Source organism: Pantherophis guttatus, chromosome 17 (genome assembly GCF_059756535.1).
Source record: "Pantherophis guttatus breed Tessera chromosome 17, ASM5975653v1, whole genome shotgun sequence".
In the NCBI taxonomy this organism is placed as follows: domain Eukaryota; kingdom Metazoa; phylum Chordata; class Lepidosauria; order Squamata; family Colubridae; genus Pantherophis; species Pantherophis guttatus.
Window position 1 is genome coordinate 1727412 of NC_142079.1, and position 22972 is coordinate 1750383.

General features: G+C 46.9%; 2 protein-coding genes across 2 annotated transcripts; one reads left to right on the top strand and one right to left on the bottom strand.

Annotated features, from left to right (window-relative positions):
• Window positions 1-323: 323 nt before the first annotated feature.
• Window positions 324-8412, bottom strand: RNF34 (ring finger protein 34). The gene is made up of 6 exons (XM_034428764.3): window positions 7994-8412; window positions 3320-3541; window positions 2650-3042; window positions 1701-1760; window positions 958-1159; window positions 324-711 (listed from the first exon to the last, which is right to left on the bottom strand). Exons 1-6 carry the CDS (start codon window positions 8144-8146, stop codon window positions 524-526), a joined length of 1218 nt encoding a protein of 405 aa, XP_034284655.1. The 5' UTR covers window positions 8147-8412; the 3' UTR covers window positions 324-523.
• Window positions 8262-22492, top strand: ANAPC5 (anaphase promoting complex subunit 5). Its single transcript, XM_034428756.3, has 18 exons — window positions 8262-8373; window positions 9721-10133; window positions 11020-11099; window positions 11455-11564; window positions 11883-12078; window positions 12633-12699; window positions 13520-13621; window positions 14025-14215; window positions 14535-14616; window positions 15413-15502; window positions 15632-15813; window positions 16799-16934; window positions 17925-17999; window positions 18467-18588; window positions 18814-18921; window positions 19948-20095; window positions 21152-21314; window positions 22106-22492. The coding sequence occupies exons 2-18, from the start codon at window positions 9903-9905 to the stop codon at window positions 22318-22320; spliced, it is 2298 nt and encodes a 765-aa protein (XP_034284647.1). The 5' UTR covers window positions 8262-8373; window positions 9721-9902; the 3' UTR covers window positions 22321-22492.
• Window positions 22493-22972: the final 480 nt, after the last annotated feature.

Below are 22972 nucleotides of genomic sequence, written 5' to 3' on the forward strand. Positions count from 1 at the left end.
CCATTAAGGCTAATTGTAGATCCCCAGGTGGGCTGACACTCTGGGTGATTGGCACAAGAACTGCTCTGCCAGCCCACCCACAAAATCTCCCTCCCGGGGTGAGAAAACGCCCCCCGGGGAAGACTCTGCTTCCTCCCATTGCTCTCTGAGAAGGTTTAACTCGGCTCTCCTTCGTCTTTTCTCGCTTTTTTTGTGCTATTTTTCAGAAGAGAGCAATCGGAAGCGTTGAATCTCCTCCTGCAAGAGCGACTCTTGAACTCGAGTCTTGCCTTTTTTTCTTTTTTTTTTGTGTCTCGGAAAAATAAAAACGAAAAGGAAAAGCATTCCAGTTCACACATCTCTATCTTTAAGAGGCATCTGACTTGCAAAGCAGAAATACAATCGGTCAAAGCTCCTAAGCTCCCGGTCGGGGATGCTATGAATGGATTGGAACGGAGGCTTTCCAGAGCCTCCCCCCCACGTGGCCGTCTCGGGAGGAAATGTGCAGCGGGAAGCTTTCGGTGGGGAGCCGAGCCCCAGCCGCTCAGGACTTGAAGACGTGAACGGCCCGGACGACGAACTGGCGGCAGATCGGACACTCGCTCATGCGCTTCCCACATTTGGTGCAGGCGACCATATGGCCGCACTCCAGCAGCACGCAATCGATGACCGCGTCCATGCAGATCCGGCAGAGGTTGTCGTCCTCGTCAGTCAGCGGAGGCTTCTCTCCTTCTGCCAAGGAGCAAATGGGCACGGTTAGAGGCGGAGGCACAGGACGCGTCACGTTTACTGACGCGGTTTGTGTCCTTATGAACAGCGGCCCTCAACCTACGGTCCTCAACGGGGGATAGGAGCTTCGGTCGCTAAGCGGTGGAGCGTGAGGCGTTCAAAGGCCTCGGAAGGGAAACGTGAGAACGCGCGCCTTCCCTCCCGCAAACGGAACGCGCGAGACGGAAAAAAGAAAACGGGGAGACTCACGCAGCCGGTGATTCGTCTGGTTCTCCCTGTAGAGCCGGCTGACTTTTTCTACCAGTTCCCATTTTTCGCAACATCCCGAATAATTGACAAAGTTACAAGCCAGGATTTCTTTCAGCTGCCGGACGGTCAGCCCTTCCACGTCATCCAGACTGGAAATATCGGACAGCGAGGCCCTGGCACGCTTCCTGGACTGGCCCGGAGTCTGAAAAAAACAGGAGTTTCCCATGGGCAAAGGAGCGAGAGAAGGCAACAAGCCCACAGGACGATGGAAAGCCCAACCACCAGGGATTCCCCTTCCTCCCCCACCACCCAAAAGGGCATCTGCCTTGAGGAGACACCACCCGACAAGTGCAACAGGCTGGCCACGATTATTACCATGCTGGCACTTCCGGGCAACCCGCTTCCTCAAGGCCAGCTGTTACCCCACCCCAGTTGGTTAAAAAGATCCACTGCTGTGTTTGGGGGGAAGAGGATACCCAAGCAGGCACCCGATGATGTTTTGAAATATTGTTTGGTTTGCCTTAACACCAGGGGGAGTCTAAACTTGGCAACTTTTTAAAGACCTGTGGACTTCAACTCCCAGAATTCCGGGCTGGGGAGGGTTCCGTGCTGGCTGGAGAATTCTGGGAGTTGAAGTCCACAGGTCTTAGAAAGTTCCCGAGGTTGCCTTAAAACCGGACCAGAAAAGTGATAAGGGAGGCAGCCTTCTGGGGTGAAATGTCATTAGCTGGTTTGTTCCTTACTTCTTGAGCTGCGTGGTCTTCCTCCGCCCCCAGATCTGCCGAGAGTCTTTCGCTTGGCCCCTAAATGCACAAGAAGAGAGTTACTGCCAGCTCATCCCTTCCCTTTTTGTCATCTAGAACAGGGGTCACCAACCTTTCGGACCTCAGGGACCACTAAATTCGTAATTTTAAATCCCGCGGACCACTAATATGATTTGTGTAATGACCAGCTGGGTGAGCGTGGCTAGGTGGTCATGTGACTGGGTGGGTGTGGTCAACTCGATGTCACTCACGTTGAGGGGGCGCATCGCCAGCCTCAACTTGCCCCTCCCCTCCCAGCCATTCCTCGCCTCCCCGCCTGGGCTCCTTAGGGCCTCAACAGGAAGCAGTTGGCGCTAAGCAGCCACCATGAGAAAGAGTTGAGTTCAAATTGAATCTGACCGAGAAGGAGGCTCAGCAGAAGCACCTCACTGAGGACTAGGAGCATAGGCTTTCCAAGCAGAGGGAAGACCTGCGGGAGTGCAAGGCCAGGTACCGGCGCCTGGAGGCTCAGCGGGCTAAGATGGTCAGCCAGTTCCGGGCCCTGAGGCAGTCCCACTGACACTTCTCTCCAGCCTTCGCCCAAAGCCCCACACCAGGAGGCTGAAGCAGACCCAGAGTCGGAATTTCTGTCCCCCTCCGACCCACACAAAAAGACCCCGAAGGGGGAGACTCTCTGCAGCAACACAAACATTCATTGCACGTCTCCATCCCAGGGGCTTTAGTTTGAGGACCCCTGATTTAGTGCAATATTAAAAAAATGCAAATAATTTTTCTGAGGACCACCAACATTTTCTCACGGACCACCAGTTGGTGATCGCTGCTCTAGAAGTGGCAGCTTCTGCTCCCCACTGGCCCAACCGGGGGAGGCAGGATCAGGAAAGATCACCCGACACCACCACACACCCCCCCGCCTTCTCCAGGAACCTACCTGTAGCTGCGTTTCATTGCCCGCGTTTTCCTGCCGGTTGGCGAGGTCTCCCTGAGAGGAGGACACCGATCCAGACAGAGAAACGTGCTGGGTGGAGAGGCTGGATGCCTGCGACCGCGTGGAGTACAAGCTGCTAGTGTCCGTCTCCTCCTCGGAGGCCAACCCGTGGTGGCGGAGGATGAGGTCGACCAAGTCTTCCTTTTCCCGACACGTATCCGTGGGGATGTTCCTGAGCAGGAGGTACTGGCGCAGGTCCTTGACTTTCAAGCGCATCAGCTGCGGCCGCTGGAAGGCCGTCTCCTGCAGCAACTGGCAGGTGCAGCAACGGCGGAGGTTCTCTTGCAAGACGGAGCACACCGAGCAGAAATCCTTCTTGCACTCGCAGCACACGTGCTGGAGGAGAGAGGAGGTGGGGGGGAGGGGGAGAGAAAGGGGGTTACAAGCCTCGCAGTGCGGGAGGAAAAAGGGAAATGAAGGAATAGCTTATTTTATACAGGTTGTCCTCGAGTTACGACCGCTCTCGAGCCCAACATTTCTGTTGCTAAGTGAGGCGCTTGTTAAGTGAGCTTTGCGCCATTTTACAACCCTTTCTTGCCACTGCAGTTAAAGGAATCACTCTGGCTTGTTCAGGGATTGAGAAACGTGCCCTCCAAAGCCTTAAAACGCTCACCTTTTTCCTGAATACGGAGAAGGAAAGGCCACAAGATTTGCAGAGGGCGGGGTTTGCTCCCGCCGCCGCCGCCGAGGAATAGACGGTGAAGTCCGTGCTTGGGGCGAACCGGAAGGGGTTCGCTCCGCTTCCGAATCCGGGCTGCTGGCTGCGAACGGCTCCCGTCCCCATGACCTCATTCAGCAACCCGCAGCAGGAAGCCCACATGGAAGTTGCCCCTGCCTGGAAGAGACCAGCAGAAGCCAAGTCAGCCTCTGGGATCCCGGACAGTCTTCCCAGGTTGAAGCAGCATGCAAAGACAAACAAACACACAAAGACACACACACGTCTGTCTTCGGGACGTCCTGTAAGTAGCCTTATTAGTGCAAGAGTCACTCTTAACGCCCGAACCGACGGAGAAGGAAGACCCACGACGACACCCAACCGAGAGATCCAGATTCCTGCCCCTTCTCCATCGACAAACGAAGTTGCAGGATGCTCCCCTTTCGCACTACGAATTTTGGAAGAGGAACTCGGTTCTCCGGTTATGGTGATCGCCCCAGGCGGTGAAAACTCCAGCAGTTTTCAGGTTTGGTTAAGCGGTGACGATGGCAACAGACACACGTATTTTTCCTATGACGGAGAAGGGAAGGGCACCTGCAGCAGATGTGGCTCCACCTGTTTCAGGAGTCTGTACCTCTTTTCGTTAAGGGAGCGCCGTCTTTGCCACCTCAATCCTCTGAGCCTCCAGGACCTCTGCCGCACCGGTCATGTTCTTCTCAAATCTGTCCCAAATCATTTTGCCATAGTTGGAAAAGGAAGGAGAAGAGTCCAAGGAGATTCGGAGCCAGCGACTGGCACCACAGTTTCAATATTCCCCATCCAAGCAGGCTGGATGAGCTTCCTCGGAAGACTTTTCAGAAAGGGAAGGTGGCCTCTTCCAAAAACTACCAAAGTCTCGGGATTTATGCCGAGGGAAAAGCGAAAAATGAGCCAGCAGGACAGTAACTGTAGACTTAACGGTCCCAGGACGCAGGTGCCATCTGTTTCAGGGATCAGCCTGATGGATAATCAATCCAGCTTTAGATAATTGTTGATGCCAAAAGAGGCTAAAATCCCCACAACTAGGATTGCAGTTCACATGCCTTGGCTTTGCTTCCTTGTTTTCTTATATATATTATTTTTAAGCTCGCTTTTTGCTCCTTATCGTATTCCTCTTTATCATACATATTTTTTATTCGGCTTGCTATATTGTCAGCCGCCCAGAGTTCTTCTGGAGTTGAATCGAATAAAGAAATCAATGAAATATAAGGTCACCTGAAGAGTCTGCCAAGAAACGCACCTTTCTCACAGTTTAATCAAAAATGTACACAAACACATCATCACGCTGTTTCTTTGGAGAAGAAAACACAGCAAGCAAAACAAGAAGCGTATTTTAATGGAGAGAAAAAACCCTCGTTCTCCTATTCTTCCGAAGGACATTCGAAACGTATCACTCCAAAATCCTTACGCCCTGAACACATCGTGTAAGAACTGCAACAAGAGTGCAAACTAGCTAGGATTAGCATCTCCATGCGTGCCTCAGGGTTGTCCTGACAATCCTATCTATAATTCGTGCCCCAAACTAACCCTAAATCTTTGGGCTGTTGTCCTACAGCCTCGTTTTATACAGCAAAGCCTCAACAGAACACCAAGTACAGAAACACCAAGAACATGGAATTGTGCCAGTTTTGACACAGCATTTATGCCCAGAGAAGCTATCAGTGGCAAAAAGCCTGGGTCTCCCCCTTCAAAGGGGAGGGGGGGGGGTGTTTCCAACATTTCCCACCCTGGAAATGTTGGAATCCAGCAGGCCCTTTTTTTGGTGGAACAGTTTTTCCAGCTAGTTCATTTTTCCTTTTTAATTGGCCCGTTTCTAGTCGCATTCTTCACTCAAGCATTCTGAACAACAGAAGTCGCTGTAGTCAGGATGACTACGAAAGCATTTTTGGGGAATTTAAGAATTCTGCCCTTATCGTTTAGACCCCAAAGTCCTTCTCTCCTTCTGGTCTTGTCTTTAGCTGGTTTCATTTTCTCTCTTCAGCTCACATTTCTCTCACAGCCGCTCCTGAACCTCAGATCGCCACCAAACCGCCAAATTCCTCTTATCAGTTTCAGTTTTGTCGTGCCAAAACTCCTTGGGAGAGCCTCTGTGTCTTTGAAGGATACTTATTTAACAATCATACTTTCCGACTAAGATTGCAAGAAGATTCAATATACAAATCTAGACTCAATAACTGTGTATCATTTAAAAACCTAAAACTACATGAAGACAGCATAAAGGAAGTATCCAGCTAATCTCTATTGCCCAAAAGGTTTTTTTTAATTATCTGTTTACAAAGAGGAAGAAATCTCTGGGGAATTCCAAGCAAATAATATTCTTTCGCTCTGGGCCTACAGCAGAGAAGACCCTGCTACTTGTAAATAAGAATTCAAGATCTATGAATCTCAGCTGCTGCTCCTTTTTCCTTGCAGAAAGTGACCGTGGGGAGATCACATCTAGAAACATTTTTTCTCATTACAGAATCATACCCTCCCTGTGTTACTCTTAGTCATACTCAATAAACTTAACCTTTTGTGACTACAGAAGTCCCATCTGCGTTTCTTCAGGAACAGACCTTTGGCGTTGAGCAGGATTTATTTATTCTTATGCAAATGGCAGGATTGCAGCGAAAGATCTAATTTAATCAGACGAAGAGTCCTTGTACACGTAATTTATAGGTATATACGTCCCACATAAAAATGCAAAGCTAACATTTACCCAAGCATTTTTCTTTTCTGTCACAGACTTTGAACTGGCCACCCCAAGCAAGGGTTCGATAAGTCAAATTTCACGGACCTTTAATTTAAAACCCTGTGCTAAGCAGGGAGTCGGATTGGATGCCCTTTCTCATTCTGATTTTCCCGCTATTTGTTAGACTGTAAGGTTGATCACCTACACTACAGTGAATATTGCAAAGGTCCATTCTATATTCTGGCTGATTACTTATCGCCTGACAATAAAGCAGTGTTTCTCAACCTTGGTAGCTTGAAGATGGGTGGACTTCAACTCCCAGAATCCCCCAACCAGCGCTGCTGGCTGGGGGATTCTGGGAGTTGAAGTCCACCCATCTTCAAGCTACCAAGGTTGAGAAACACTGCAATAAAGAAAGGAGAAATTGTAATGGTTCATCGCGCTGGTTCATTATATTTTCTGGTGGTGGTTATTTCCAAGAAACTGCACCCCAAGAGTGGGCTTTGTCATCTTTAGATCCTCTTGCTTTCCAATAAACAAACGGCATTCCTGCACATTTCCCTCCAAATGAGCCCCCGTGAAACCCAGGAGCCTTGTCACCCGAGCAGAGAAAATAGCACCCCAATTGTTACTGAGCAAGCATGTCTCCGATGACACCGTCTTCTGGAAGAAACTCAAGACAAAATTCTTGGAATCATTGATCACAGGAAAAAAAAAAACAAGTTCCACCTAATTTTCAGAGTGCGTTTTAGCTTTTCTGCTAAGGATGGTAGAAGAAACCCATAAGGCGAAAATATGTCGTGTCCCACCTAGTGAACATGTGAACAGTAGCTGGCAACTGGGTATGACGCTTGTTTTATTTCCCAGATTTCACCTCCTCGCTGTCCCAATGGTGGTGTACAAGGCTGTAGGTCTATGTCCCATTCTGAAGTTTTTACAGGTGGCTTCAGCCCTTGAGAACGCTCTTTCTCATCCCCTGGCAGTTTTTTACAACCTCTTTTAAGACTGCTGGGGTTGCTCTCCCTCGTCACTTCTCTCCAACGTCTTTTATTGTCCTTCCGTCCTGGTTTTAAACCGATGCTCCTTTTTCGCCTCCTCTCATGCGCGGCGGCGTCTCTTTTCTATTTGCACAGCTCCTTGCAGAGCAGAGCGCCCCGAGGCCGGTCCTGATTGCCAAGCGGTGTCCCCCGTGCACTGTGTTTTGCGTTGGCTGCGCAACCTCCAAACACACACACACACACACACACTCCTTTCTCCAAGACCAGATCCAGCAGATCCACCTGACGAGAGGGCTGTGGAATTGCTGCCATTCAGTCCTGCAGCCGGTTTGCCCCAAAACAACCCAAGACCAGGGTCGTCGTTGTTGTTGTTGCTTGCTGAGTCAGCTCCAGGTCCAGAAGTAACAAACATTTAATCATCATCATCATCATCATCATCACAACAACAACAATAACAATCATTCTCTGCACTTTGATCCTTCCGGGTCAGGATGGAAGTTTGTGGATCTGTTTTGAAGCCTGCTGGGATTGATTGATTGATATATATATATATATAAAAAACTTATGCCACCCTCTCTCCCAAAGGACTCAGGGCAGCTTCACAACAATAAAAACACATAAAATTCAGTATTCAAATATAAAAACCAATAAAATCCCCTTTAAAAAAAATCCTCATTTAGTGGGGGGGGGGAAGGACACCTGAAGGGAAGACTCTTTTTTTGGGAGGGGGTCTCCATCCACCAGGAGAAATAATAATAATAATAATAATAATAATAATAATAATACCGGTTCATGATTGATGGGTTAAAGCCCCGCCCCGGATGTTCAGACCCCTCCCCCTTCATTCAGAGAACCCCCAGACCCAATTCCTCCCCCTCTGCAGCCCCCCCCTCATTTTAGACCCCCCTCCCCCCGCTGGTTCACCTTCATGGCCGCGCCAAAGCCTCTTCCTGTCTTCGCCTGGACCGGGATAGGACCGGAAGTGGGGGGAAGGGGCTCCAACGGCTCAACCGTCTCCGGCTCGCGCCCCCGGCCCGCGCGTTCTCGCGCCACGGCCACTCGCCCTATTCCACGCATGCGCGCAGACGGTTTTTTTTTCCTCCCCTTAGGTGTCCAAAGCAGGTAGGCGGGGCCAGCCGGGGGGCGGGGACCGGGAAAGAGGCCGTTGGCCGCCCCAACCCTCAAGCTCTCTGTCTTCCCATTGGCTGTCCCCGAGGGCCAATGACAGCGGCACAATCGGGCGGTTCCATTCTGTAGGAAATGGAGGGGGAAAATAAAAGAAATGGGTGTAAATGGCAGAAGGGGTGAGTTTAATGAGGGCGTCCTTGGGAAAGTGGGGGGGAGAGTGTGTGACGTCACAGTATTTCAGAAAAGACTTTGGGGGGGCTCTTACATCACATGTTGCATTCTTTCTCCGGGGTTCATGATTATAATGAAAACTCATTTATTTGATTGGGGTGATTTTGTCATACTAAATATGTCTTTTGGAAATGTTTTGGAATAACGTGTCCTGTAACAATAATTTTTTAAAAAATAGTCTCTAAAGTTGTGTTTATTTATTGCAGTGTTTCTCAACCTTGATAGCTTGAAGATGGGTGGACTTCAACTCCCAGAATCCCCCAGCCAGCAGCGCTGGCTGGGGGATTCTGAGAGTTGAAGTCCACCCATCTTCAAGCTTCCAAGGTTCAGAAACACTGATTTATTGGGTTGTTTCCGCCCCCAGTTCCATTTTTTTTCCAGCTACTCCAAATTATAAATTATGAACTCATTAATAATATTAAACTAGTCCTTTAAAGTTCCAGCCTTGCAAAAATATTTTAGAAACACAGCTGTTGTTTGGAAAACAGAAATTTGTCTTATGTCAGCAAAACTTTGTGCATGGTCACTCAGAAAAGCAGTTTTTAGAATCACGTCATATGGTGAGAACTGAGCAGGAAGCTTTTCTGGTCAGGAGATTATGCTGGAGAAGTAAGCCATTCTTATCTGCTATTCTTATCATTAAGTCTTCTTAAATTTACACCAAGGTCATTAGCATAGCAAGTGGTAATATACAGACCTTTGCTTAATTGTGGAATAAACACTAATAAAACCAACTTTTAGTATTGAAATATAACATTTATGGATGTGCTGAATATGGAGGATGCTAGCAATATGTATATGTATATGTATATGTATATGTATATGTATATGTGTGATTACAAAGTTAATGGTCTTGCATGAACATATTGGAAAAGATGCAAGCTTTCATGGTCTCCAGTAGAGGAGAATATTTGCAGGTCAAAGTAGATCTGTGAAATTCCTGGTGTCTCTGAGGTTGGTAGTTTGGTGGCAAGCATTTCATTATTATATTAGATAGCACCATCAGTGTTGAGTTATCAGCTCATCACCCAATATTTCACACAGAACTCCTCCGCTAGGGAGTCCTACAAAAAAGAGATAGTATACAAATTAAAAACAAAACAAAACTAGATATTTGTTCTAGTTAGGGTATACCTAGAACTAGATATGGTCTAGATATCTAGCTTTTCCTCAGAAATTCCACTCGTCTGGAACGGAATAGGGTCTCCTGCTTGTGGCAGGGGGCTGGACTAGAAGACCTCCAAGATCCCTTCCAATTCTCATTCTGCAATTTCCCCCCTATTTCTTTTAAGCACAACGGAACTCTCGGCACCGCGCCTTTTGTTTCCGCTCCTACCCTGAACGTGACTCCCTCTTCAAGCTTCGCTCTCATTGGCTAAGGCCCGGCCCTCGCGCGCTTCCTCCGGCGTCGGCGATTGGCTGCTCCGCGACTCAGCGGCGGTTGCCCGGGTGACGGCTGCGGGTGCGCCTCCGTATGCGGTCCCCCATCGCGGACGGAGCCATGGCCAGCGTCCACGAGAGCCTCTACTTCAACCCCATGATGACCAACGGCGTGGTCCACGCCAACGTCTTCGGCATCAAGGACTGGGTCACCCCCTACAAGATGGCCCTGCTGGTGCTGATCCGGGAGCTGGGCCGGACCGGGCCGCAACTCAGCCTGCTGGAAAGGCGGCGTCTCAACCGGCTGCTGCTGCCCCTCTTGCAGGTGGTTGGGTGGCGGGCTGGAGGGGGAAAAAAGGGGAGGCCTGCATCCCTTTGGGGCCTTTGTGTGTGTGTGTGTGGCTGAGGGGGCACATTATTAGTTACATTTATTTGCCTTCTGTCCCAAAGGTGTTTTTTCAGGAGGCAATTGGACTTTCTTATTTTTTTTTCCCTTTGAAGACCTTTCGATTCTCATCCAAGAAGCTTCTTCAGCTCTGACTGGATGGTGGGGAATGAAAGGATTTATATTCCTTGCAAACAGCTGGTCATTTGCATCCTTTTAGAGCAGTGGTTCTCAACCTTCCTAATGCCGCGACCCTTTAATACAGTTCCTCATGTTGTGGTGACCCCCAACCATAAAATTATTCCTAAAACCATTGAAAATATGTGTTTTCCGATGGTCTTAGGCGACCCCTGTGAAAGGGTTGTTCGACCCCCAAAGGGGTCATGACCCACAGGTTGAGAACCATTGTTTTAGAGGGTGGTTGAAGCAATTCAATTCAGTTCAAATCTTTATTGTCAGTGCACAACATGTGTACAATGAGATTGGTTGAGCTCCCTCAGTGCACCCCCTCCCCAAAGCACCCTCTAAAATGATGCAAATGACCAGCTGTCTGCAAGGAATATAAATCCTTCCATTCCCCATTATCCTGTCAGAGCTGAAGAAGCTTCTTGGATGAGAAGTGAAACGTCTTCAAAAGAAAAAAACAAGAAAGTCCAGCTGCCTCCTGAAAAAGCACCTTTGGGACAGCTATGACCTGGATGACTGAGAATCTGTACAGACTTTTATTTGCATCAGTGGGATTAATTCAGGAAATCATATTTTGTGAACTGTGAGTGGGTTCTGTGAACACAGCCATTCTAACTGTTAATGTTACTTCTTTATTTAGGGTCCTGATATGACACTGTCTCGTTTGATTCAAGCTATTGATGAATGCTGCCCCGAAATAGCAAATTCTGTTCAAACAAGGTAAGTGATTTTTTTCCCTTTTTGCATATTCCAGTTTGTTTCAATGGTGTCCACTCTTGTTTGCTTACCAAGTCTTGTTAGTGGGGTTAAATGTGCTTTGAAGGATGTAACTTTAATAAAATTCTCCAGGTTTTAGGTTCTTTCTCTGAAAAAGAAGTTTGTTTTACAGGTTTGAAAATGTTTTTTTGGATGAAGAAACTTGTTAATCCTTTTTTGGGGTGTGGGAGGGTTGGTGCTACAATTTCAATTCTGATTTCAAAATACTTATTTATTAACATTCATCTTTTGGAGGAACTATAGTTCATGTGCTTTGTATACAGAACATTGTAGCATCATCTGTTGACCTCACATACAGGATTAAGCTGATGGCAGAAGGTGAATTGAAAGATATGGAACAATTCTTTGATGATCTTTCAGACTCATTCAGTGGAAACGAACCAGAAGTTCACAAAACAAGTGTTGTAGGTAAAAAAAAAAACTTAGTTACTTCATATCTTAAATTTTCACTCCTTGGCTAAAATCTAACTGCCTAAGCTGGTTTGTTTCAGTAAAACAAACTCAACTTAGTTTGTCATACTTAATTTTTATGGATTTGCAAAATCTTTTTGATGCAAATAAATTTTTTGTCACTTGTTCTGTTTGGGGAAATGCTCCCTGTTGTGGTGGAAATGGGTATTACAAAACCTGGGGAAGATGAGGAGGTTTTATTGTATCGCATTGTTGAGCTGATAAGGCAGGAGATGGGCCAAGTCCACAACAACAGCCTCCTCCTTGCCTCTGCAGGCTTGTTTCTGCGCCACATGATCCTGGCCTATAATAAGCTCTCATTCAGCCAAGTCTACAAGCTTTACACGGCTCTCCAGCAGTACTTCCAAAATGAAGCGAAGAAAAGCAGGAGTGATGAGAGCGAAATGGAGTTGACACGTGGCGGAGAACCAGATGAGGAAATGGAGAAAGAAGAACTTGATGGACCATTCAGGTTATTATTTATTCATTTCTAGGAAATCCATATTTAGCCTCAATCTGTGAGGACTCTGACCAGCTTATTAAACAATAATATGATTAGGATAGGATAGGATAGGATAGGATAGGATAGGATAGGATAGGATAGGATAGAATAGAATAGAATAGAATAGAATAGAATAGAATAGAATAGAATAGAATAGAATAGAATTCTTTATTGGCCAAGTGTGATTGGACACACAGGGAATTTGTCTTGGTGCATATGCTCTCAGTATACATAAAAGAAAAGATACATTCATCAAGAATCATAAGGTACAACACTTAATGATAGTCATAAGGTACAAATTAGCATAGCTGGCTGGAGAATTCTGGAAATTGAAATCCACATGTCTTAAAGCTGCCAAGTTTGAAGACCTCTGCTCTAGTGTGACATCTGAGGCCTTCTGTTCTGGGGTTTGTTTGGGGGGGTAGGAGGGTTGCCCTTTTTGAAACGAACTGCTGTCTTTGCTACTGAACTTTTGGGTCTTTTTATTTTCTGGAGAAATGTCATGATGGGTTCTCTCTTTGAAGGGAGGAAGAGATATCCTGCAATGGGCCCCTCTCACAGAAGCAAGCAGAATACTTCCTCTCCCAACAGGTATGTTAATTGGTAAGCTCAAGACAAACTGAGCATTTTGGTCCATGCTACTTCCCATCACAGCATACTTAATATATGGGAAGATGAACAGTGGGTGTGGAAGAGATTCTACAACTTGAGGACTAGAGTCTTGATATATCTGCAATTCCAAAAGGCAAGGTGTTTTATTGTAACAAATTTCCTACTATCTCCCTAAAAGAATATCTGCAGTTGATTGCGTAAGAAGCACATACAATATATAAGGAAAGCTTCTCAACTTTGGCAGCTTGGAGATGTGTGGACTTCAACTCCCAGAATCCCTCCACAGCCAGCATGATGTCCACACACCTTCAAGTTGCTACAGTTGTAGAACACCGATATTAGCGGTGTTGATTACCGAAAGGTTTAATTTATATTGTCCCAGTAAATTTACATCTCTTTAACAGAATGGGATGCGGTGGCTCAGTGGCTAAGACGCTGAGCTTGTCGATCGAAAGGTCGGCAGTTCAGCCGTTTGAATCCCTGGTGCTGCGTAACGGGATGAGCTCCCGTGACTTGTCCCAGCTCCTGCCAACCTAGCAGTTCGAAAGCACGTAAAAAATGCAAGTAGAAAAATAGGGACCACCTTTGGTGGGAAAGGAACAGCGTTCCGTGCACCTTTGGCATTGAGTCATGCCGGCCACATGACCACGGAGACGTCTTTGGACAGCGCTGGCTCTTCGGCTTTGAAACAGAGATGAGCACTGCCCCCTAGAGTCGGGAATGACTAGCACATATGTGTGAGGGGAACCTTTACCTTTAACAGAAACAAAAGATTTATTTTTTTGAAATTTAATTCTAGGCCTCTTTGTTGAAAAATGATGAGACCAAAGCACTTTCTCCGGCATCTTTACAAAAGGAGTTGAACAACTTGTTAAAATTTAACCCGGATTTTGCTGAAGCGGTAAGTTAGATTAATTTGTTTTCTTAGGCCCCGCCTTATTGGGTGCATCCCATTGTGTTGGACTAAGCTGCATGAATGCCAGGCAGGCAAGGCAGACTCAATAGCTGCCAATTGATTGAGTTGGTGTTCTGATCCATGTAGTCCTCGATTTAGAACCACAGTTGGGCCCAGAACATCTGTTAAGTGATATGGTCATTAAATGAGTCATGCCAAATTTTATGGCCATTTTTTTGCTGCGGTCAGCTTGCATGATGCATCAATCCCATGACAACGTATGTCATGTTCGAGAACCCACCCTATTATCCCGTCCACTTGTGATTAAGGACACAATTATTTAGTGCAAAGCCAGCATCCTCATATATGGCTCTGGCAGTTTATGCAAACCTGGTTTGTTTCTATCTAGCATTACCTGAGCTACTTAAACAGCCTTCGAGTCCAAGACGTCTTCAGCTCAACACACAGCCTCCTTCACTACTTCGACCGCTTGATTCTCACCGGGGCAGAAAGCAAAAGTAACGGGGACGAAGGTTATGGGCGAAGCCTCAGATACGCTGCTCTTAATTTGGCTGCGTTGCACTGCCGCTTCGGTCACTAGTGAGTTGTTTTTAATCTACCTTCAGAAGCAGGCAGGGAACCGTGGCCTTTCCTGCCTCCTTGGTTTTCCTATCTTCTCAGCCGTGGGCTGGGATTTGGGTCGAATATATCTAATAGCCCCTAACCAACCCCCCCCCAATATAAATGGTAAATTGTTCTTTCTTTTGTGTGAAAAATGGTCATAAGTCACTTTTTTCAGTGATGTAATTTCAAACATTCATTAAACGAAGTCTTATAAGTCAAGGACTACCTTTATATTCTTAAGGGTCTACATATTATTCGAGCCTTAAAAGCGGCCATCTTTCCTCTTTGATTGCAGCCACCAGGCTGAGATGGCCTTGCAGGAAGCCATCCGGATTGCCCAGGAATCTAACGATCATGTCTGCCTGCAGCATTGCCTGGTAAGGCTTCGTTGCAGAAGATCTAAGATCCTCCTTGCCCCCGTTCCGTTCCAGCGCTTTGAGTCTAGATGGCAGTTGCCGTGAATCCGAGGATCACATAGGCCAAAACACGCAAGTCTGACCAGTTTGAATCTAGCTTTGAAAAGAAAAGAAAAAACAAATTGGCCATTTGAGCTTCCTTTCGCCGAATCATTTCTTTTTTAGTGCTACCCTGTTTCCCCCAAAATAAGACATCTCCTGTTAATAAGCCCAATTGGACTTTTGAGCACATGGCCAATAAGGCCAAGCGCTTATTTCAGGGTTCAAAAAAAATATAAAACAGGGTCTTATTTTTGGGGAAACACGGTAGATAGATAGATAGATAGATAGATAGATAGATAGATAGATAGATAGATAGATATAACTGATAGCTAGCTGATAGCTAGATAGCAGAGAGAGAGATAGCAGATAGATAGATTAGATAGATAGATAGATAGATAGATAGATAGATAGATAGATAGATAGATACCCTGTTTCCCCCAAAATAAGATATCTCCTGATAACAAGCCTAATCGGGCTTTTTAGGGCAAGGCAATAAGGCCAAGCACTTATTTCAGGGCTCAAAAAAATATAAGACAGGGTCTTATTTTCGGGGAAACACGGTAGCAAGTCGGGTAGCAAAGATGCGTCTTCTGACTCTGAAATTCCTAATACTCGGGGGTCCATGGAGATCAGACTTCTGAGTGAAGGGACTTCTCGGTTCTTTGTAACAATCCTATTATTTGTCTCCTGTCACTTTTTTTTTTTTTTTTGTCAGAGTTGGCTGCACATCCTGGAACAGAAAAGATCGGATAGCTGCATACTTCTAGAGCACTCTGTGAAGAAAGCTGTATATTTTGGATTACCTGTACGTGTCAATCCCTTGGTCAATTTCTTTTTCTTTTTAAAGTCACTTTTCCCTGCTTGGCCCTTCTCTCTTTCGCTTGGGTTAGTAACAGCTTCCTCTTTTAAAACCGCTTCTCTCCTCCTCTCCTAGTATTTGGCCTCTCTGGGGATCCAGTCTTTGGTCCAGCAAAGAGCTTTGGCAGGAAAGACAGCCAACAAGCTAATGGATGCGTTGAAAGACTCCGACCTCTTACACTGGAAACACAGCTTGTCTGAACTGATTGATATTAGCATCGCCCAGAAGACGGCCATTTGGAGGCTGTACGGACGCAGGTACGTCGGGCAAGGCGGAAGGTCTGAGTCGGCATTAGGGATTCTTTGGAAGCTCAGAAAACCTTCCAGTCTGAAACTGTCAGGAAGCCGCAGTCAGGATTATTAATTAGATTCCTCTGAAATTAAAATTAAGAGCGCAAAAGTACTGACCCGGCTCCCAAACACGACAAACCCTCTGTAGTTAAATAAATGTTCTCTTTATTAGAAGTGCCAGCAGCCCCGGCAAAAAGTCTCTCTCTCTCTCTCACAGAGCAGGCTAACAAGTCTGCCCGGCAGGGAGATGAATAGTTGCCTGCCACACCTATTCATCTCCACCCCCTGCCTTTCATCCCCAGAGCTAGGGTGGGGCTTCACTAGCAGTGGTGGCTCTTCCGTCCCAAGGACTGGCCCATAGATTTCCACTGCTCTCCTCTTCTCTGCCTTCTGCGCATCCGCATGTCAGGCACTGGACCCAGCTGTTCCTCCTCTTCCTCATCAGCCACCTCCAGACCTGAGGGCTGTTGACTCTCCATCTGAGGGCTGACGGACGGCCCAGGCTCCTCCTCCGCTTCTCTCTCTGTCTGACAGCTCCATTCCCTCTTCCCCCCTCGGAGCTCTCAGGTTGCCTTGAGGCTGTCCCATGCCTCCTCCTCCTCCTCCTCCTCCTCCTCCTCCTCCTCCTCCTCCTCCTCCTCCTCTGATTTGTCTGCTGGAGGGGCTGGTGGCTGACAGGCCACAGCATTTAACTTAGCAAATCCCACAAACTGAATACGACCCCTGGCGCACCTGCACACGAGGAAAAAAGTATAGAATACATTGTTCTGATTTCCATAACGGCCACCGCGGAATTAAGCTCTTGAATGGCGCAGTCTTTCTTTCTTTCTTTTTTCCTAAAGGTACTGAGAGCCTCTGTTCAGAATGGAATAAAAGGAACGGGCCAAGTGCCAAGGCTGTTATTCTTTGCCCATCTAGTTTTTTTTTTCTCTCTCTCTCTCTCTCGCCCTAGCACAATGGCGCTTCAACAGGCCCAGATGCTCTTGAGCATGAACAGCCTGGAGGCTGTGAACGTGGGCGTTCAGCAAAACAACACCGAGTCCTTCGCCGTGGTGCTGTGCCACTTGGCTGAGCTGCACGCAGAGCAGGTGGGTGGCACATTGCTGTGTGCCGAGATTCCCCGCGGTCGTCTTGTATGATCCTTGCGATAGTCCTGGCATGTGCCCTTCTTCGTACGGCGGAAGAAGAGAGTTAGGTTTTTGGGGAATCACCCTGAGTCCCACCCCATCTGTCTCATCCGGATACATCCCTGCTCTCTTGCTCTACTCACCACTCAGTCACTTTAGAGGAGTGTTTTTCAACCTTTTATTCGTCTCGAATAAAATGCATTTCAAACAAAATCTTTGAAGAAAAAACTCCTTTTTATTGAGCACGACATCCTAACCTGAGTCCAAACGAAGCCAACACTGACGTCCAGCCCCAAAACCCTCCCTTTCCGTTCCCCACTCCCCTGCACTCATTGGCCATCTTCCAAATCACTCTCCCCATATCTATTACTTAAGCTCCCAGGAATGTTCCCCCTCCCATCTCATCTCCTAGGGGATACTATCTTCAAGGAAAATAAGTAGGTGAGAAGTCAAGTGTCCTCTTGCCAGCTGCCCCCTCTTTTCCTTCTTATGTCAGCACTAGAGTAAATGCAGGTTGAAATGCTGACACTTGGCTACTTTTAAGATGTGCGGACTTCAATTCCCAGAATTCCCCAGCCAGCATGTCCGCAGGTGTCCGCACAACTTGTACTTGGAGAATCTGTTTATATGACACTTCAGCATCTCGCCTAAGTGATCCACGGAGCCCTAAAACAAAGCAACATCTGACCCAAGAGCGAGACTTTTGAAAGTATTTAAAATAACTTTATTAAATGTACCTGATCATATATTAAATATTTTTTTTTCAGGAAGTATTTTTTGGTAAGCTACCTAGAGTCACACAAAAGTGAGATGGGTGCCCGTGTAAACGGAATGAAGGAATAAATAAAAGCACTTCTTCGCATTGTATATTTTTTTTTAATTCTCTTTTAGTCTCTTAGCTTGGACATGAATTTCTACTCTTCTTTCCAATCTCACTTTTTTATACATCAGGGTTATTTCACCGCAGCCTCCGAGATTCTGAAGCATCTCAAAGAGAGATTTCCCACCAATAGTCAGCATGCCCAGGTGAGCTTCAGCAGTAAACTCGGAGAGGAGAATGCTGTCTGACTTCGATCTATTTATGCGTTTGCATACAAAATCCTGAGAGTCGAATTATTAACGTTGCGCTGGCTGTTTGTTTCCAGAAGTACTTCTAAATAAATGCCAGATCTGGATTTTGTCAGACAAAAACAATGTTAAAGTGAGCTACAAAGACACTGAAAAGATTTAAATCTAAACCCAAACTATATTAATGCATGAACCAGACTAACGTAGCCTGCTACTTTTTGGATGTGTTGGGATTACAAACCCCATCATCCTTGAGGCAACATGGTCCATTGCCGAAATTGAGGAGGATGGAAGTCCCAACACATCTGGGATGCCGCATAAATTGAGACAAACCGGATAGACAACAATACGTGGTGGGGTGCGCAAACTTCACAAAGACTTCACAAAAATCCACTTCTTTCTAAATGTCCAATCTTCTTGCGCAGCTGTGGATGCTCTTTGATCAGAAAATCCAGTTTGATCGAGCCATGAACGATGGCCGGTACCACGTCGCCGACTCGCTAGTGGCTGGGATCACCGCTCTGAATACCTGCGAGGGGGTTTACAGGTGAGAGGTCACCAAACGGCAAAAATTAACAAACCTGTGTCTGTGTTGCTTTTGAGTCGTACATGTGAGCCGGTTCCCTAGCACCTGAAACGGGGGTGAAATCCAGCAGGGGAAACAATGAGAAAAAAATGTAGACAATAGCAAAGGAATAAAACAATACAAATAAACAAAGGCACATCGGCTGAGTGGTTAATACCTTTTCTGCACCTGGATTTGGTCTTTCAGGAAAGCAACTTTGCTTAAAGCCCAGAATCAGATGTCCAAGGCCCACAAACTCCTGGAAAAACTCTTGATCCACTGCCATAAAACCAAAAACACCGAGATGGTCATCAGGTAAGGGACACCGTTTCTCGCCAAAAGTGGCCCACGGTTTGGGTGGCCTTTCTGGGCTCTCTACCTGTGCTCTCTTCAGCCCCTGAGAGTACATGGAGTCCTCAATGGACGACCACAGCTGAGCCCAAAATTTCTGTTCTCGGTTTACGATCTTTCTTGCCGCAGTCGTTAAGTTAGCAACCTGCTTGTTCAGTGAATCCGGCTTCCCCGTTGACTTGGCTTGTCGGGAGGTCGCAAAAAAAGGCGATCACGTGATCCCCTTGGGCCACGGCAACCGTCGTAAGTACGAGTCAATTGCCAGGGCGTCTGCATTTTGACCACATAACTACAGGAATGCTGCCAATGGTCACAAGTATGAAAAACAAATCACAAGTCACTGTTTTTTTCCAGTGCCATTGTAACTTCGAACGGTCGCTAAACGAACGGTCGTACGTCGAGGACTACCTGTACAGGAGAGAGAGAGAGCAAAATCTGCAGGAGGCTGGTGTTTATTCCCAAGTGCTAATAATGTTAAAAACTTTGTCTAAATCAGAGGTCTTCAAACTTGGCAGCTTTAAGACTTGTGGACTTCAACTCCCAGAATTCTCCAGCCAGCTATGCTGGCTGGAGAATTCTGGGAGTTAAAGTCCACAAGTCTTAAAGCTGCCAAGTTTGAAGACCTCTGGTCTAAATCATTGCCCAAAGCAGGAGAAGTCGATACCCTTTAACGGCTTAAAAGCATCCTTAGCATTTTTTGGGTCCTCCCTCTCTATTTCAGGTTGCGTGCCAGGTGTGATCAAACACAAAAATATGTGCTTGCTTACTCCTTTGTTCACAGCTCGTAGTTGTAAGGCAGCCCAGCTGCAAACAACGCTGAGTGGCCAACCACAATCAAACCAAGTGCGAAAACACTCCAGAAACGCCCAGGGGTTCATGTTGAAACCTCCAGAGAAGGTGCTTAAGAATGTAAGATCGAGAGAACTCCTGAGAGAGTTATTTTTTCCTCGGATCTCTCAATTTCCTCATTTCTCTTCCTTCTGGGTTTAGCGTCCTGCTCTCCATTGCCGAGCTGTATTGGCAGTCTCTGTGCCACACCATCGCTTTGCCCATCCTGCTGCAGGCTCTGGCCCTGGCGAGGGAATACCGCCTGCAGTACTTGGCTTCGGAAACCATCCTCAATTTGGCTTTTGCCCAGGTACCACTCTGCTCCTTCTCTGCTCCTTCTTGCTCCTGGAAGGGGATGGGACCTTTTCTTCAAAGCTTGCAGCCCCCAGATATATCCCAAGTATAGGGGGTTAAGCTGGTTGGGTATAGAATAAACTACAACTGGCTGGCATCTGAAATACTTAGCCAGGAGGGGTCCTTGGTGCTCTCTGAGCTTGCTTGTTTTCTTGCAAATGTTTCATGACCCAACTAGGTAACATGATCAGTGCTAGAAGGGAGTGGGGTTTGCAGAGAGGAGGAGGAGGAGGACTGTGGAATTTGCTTGTTTTCTTGCATTTCAGTTCCCTTTTTGGCTGGCTGATTGTCTCTTTTGCATAGTCTATGGATGTTCATGTCTGTGTGTATTGATGGCTAACTTGTCGGCTTCTAGAAATTCCCCAACATTTTTGGAGATGGCCTGGTCTAGGATGGTCTAGGGTTACCTAGCCATAAACCATGGCTTTATAAGATACAATTCAATTCCACTTTGGCTTCAGGGAGAGTGCACCATCAGTTGCCTAGGGGCAGACATTGTGGGGTGTCCGTCTTCCCGCCTCCTGCATGCTCAAATTCTTTTAAAATAGGTGTCAGGGTTCCAACAGATGCCCTAATTAAATCATGAGCCTCGAGCCAAGCTTCAAAAGAAATCCAGACATTTATTAGGAGCTTCATGTTGGCACATTCCAAGTGAAGCCAATTCTGACCCCCGTAATTTACCCAATCTTGACCCTCTTTCCCCCCCTCCCCCCAGGATGTGTCATCAGTCACATTCGCCAACAGAGCAATTTCACGGGTTGTAAAGATCACTCCCCTCCGGCCGCTGTGGGTAACCCTGGGAGACAGCCTTGAGAGAGAGATATCTGGAATGTGCTTTTGTTTTTGGCTGCTGTGCTGCTTCGCCGTTTTCCCATCCCCTTTGCCTATGGCAACTCGAGAGCAGGCCAGGGATGCTTTGCGAGTTGACAATAGGTTTGCCACCAAGGAGTTGGCTAAGGAAGAGGAAGAAGCCAGGAAGTGACCGTTGCCGTTGTGTTTGCTTCTTTTCCAGCTCATCCTGGGGATTCCTGAGCAAGCCCTCAGCATTCTGCACATGGCCATAGAGCCCATCCTGGCCCACGGGGCCGTGCTGGACAAAGGAGCCGCGATGTTTTTGGTGGCCAAGTGCCAGGTTGCTTCTGCGGCCTCTTATGACCCCGCCAAGAAGGCAGAAGGTAGCTCTCCACAATCATAGACGTCCTTGGAAGATCTTGGGGCAACGTAATGGTTGCTCTTCGACAAAACAGGCAGACCTAAATGGGTGTTTCTGCCAGCCTGGCTCCCTTGCCTGGGGCTTCCAAAAAAGCAAAAATGTGTAGCCATTGGCGGCCCTTCCCTGAATTTCCCTATTCCCACCCCCCCCACCCCCCTTTCGTGCGTTTGGGCCTTCGAGACAGTGTTGACTCCTGTCGGCTGCCTGGAATAATCCCTGGTTGTTTCTTTAGGGCTGCCATTGCCTCTTTCTTAGGACTAAGAGGGAGGGGCTGGCTCAATTCACCCCGCTGTCTTTCGTGCCGAGCGTGGGACTATAGCAACAACCTCCCAGTTTCTAAGTATTTTGGTGCTTTTAACCACTACACCAGACTGGCTGTGTAGTGCAGTGTAACCACTACACAATTTGGCTGCTGGGTAGGCATCTGTTGAAATACCCATTTTGAAAAGGGGACGGATCTAGTTGAAAACCTCTGACTTTTCTTTCTCTCTTTCTCTCTCTCTCCTCTTCCCTCTCTCCTCTCCTTCCTTCCTTCCTTCCTCTTTCTGTCTTCTTTCTTTCTTTCTTTCTTTCTTTCTTTCTTTCTTTCTTTCTTTCTTTCTTTTTCTTTCTCTCTCTCTCTCCTCTCCCCTCTCCTTCCTTCCTTCTTTCCTTTCTTTCTGTCTTTTTTCTGTCTTTTTTCTTTCTTTCTCTTTCTGTCTTTTTTCTTTCTTTCTTTCTCTCTCTCTCTCTCTCTCTCTCTCTATCCTGCAGCGTTGGAAGCAGCTATCCTAAACTTGAACGAAGCCAAAACCTATTTTGCAAAAGTGGATTGCAAAGAACAGCTGCGGGACGTCCTGTATCTGCAAGCCAGGCTCTTCCACAGCCTGGGTAAGACCCAAGAGAGAAACCAGTGTGCCATGCTCTTCCGGCAGCTTCATCTGGAATTCCCCGCCCGGGGGGTCCCCCTGATCAGTACTTTTAAATGAGGCCTCTGAGCAAAGGAATCCAGTCCTTGGGGAAAGCCAGCGGAGCCACTAAAACAGAACGAGATCTGTAGACCATCCTTCTGCGGTTCTTCCTCCCCTCGTTCTTATGGGTCTCTCACCCCCTGCCATGTTCAGTCTTTGGAAATGCCAATAAATTGGTCTGTGGGCGGTGCCTGTGTTCAGATGCCTTTCACTTGTCTGTTCTCGCCGGTTGAGGCCCACCGACCCATCCTGATGAAAGGGGGATTTCTTGCCACAGATTCACAGTCAACGTCTTTGCCACATGTGAACCACTGGAGGTAATCCTCGACTTACGACCACAACTGAGCTCAAAATTTCTGTTGCTAAGCGAGAAAAAAAATTTTTAACGATTTTTTTTGCCACCGTTGTTTAAGTGAATCACTATAGTTATTTAGTCACTCACGCCGTTGTTGAGTGAATCCGTCTTCCCCGTCAATTTTGCTCGTCAGAAGGCCACTAAAGGGGATCACGTGACCTGAGGCTATCGCGACTGTCATAAATACGAGCCAGTTGCTAGATTAGCTGAAATGTCTAAAAATACGTCTAGCAAATGTTGGAAATGTAATTTTAAAAAATGGGCACATTTTATCATATGTGGTGGACATGTCTCAAAGCAAAAAAACTTTGGACA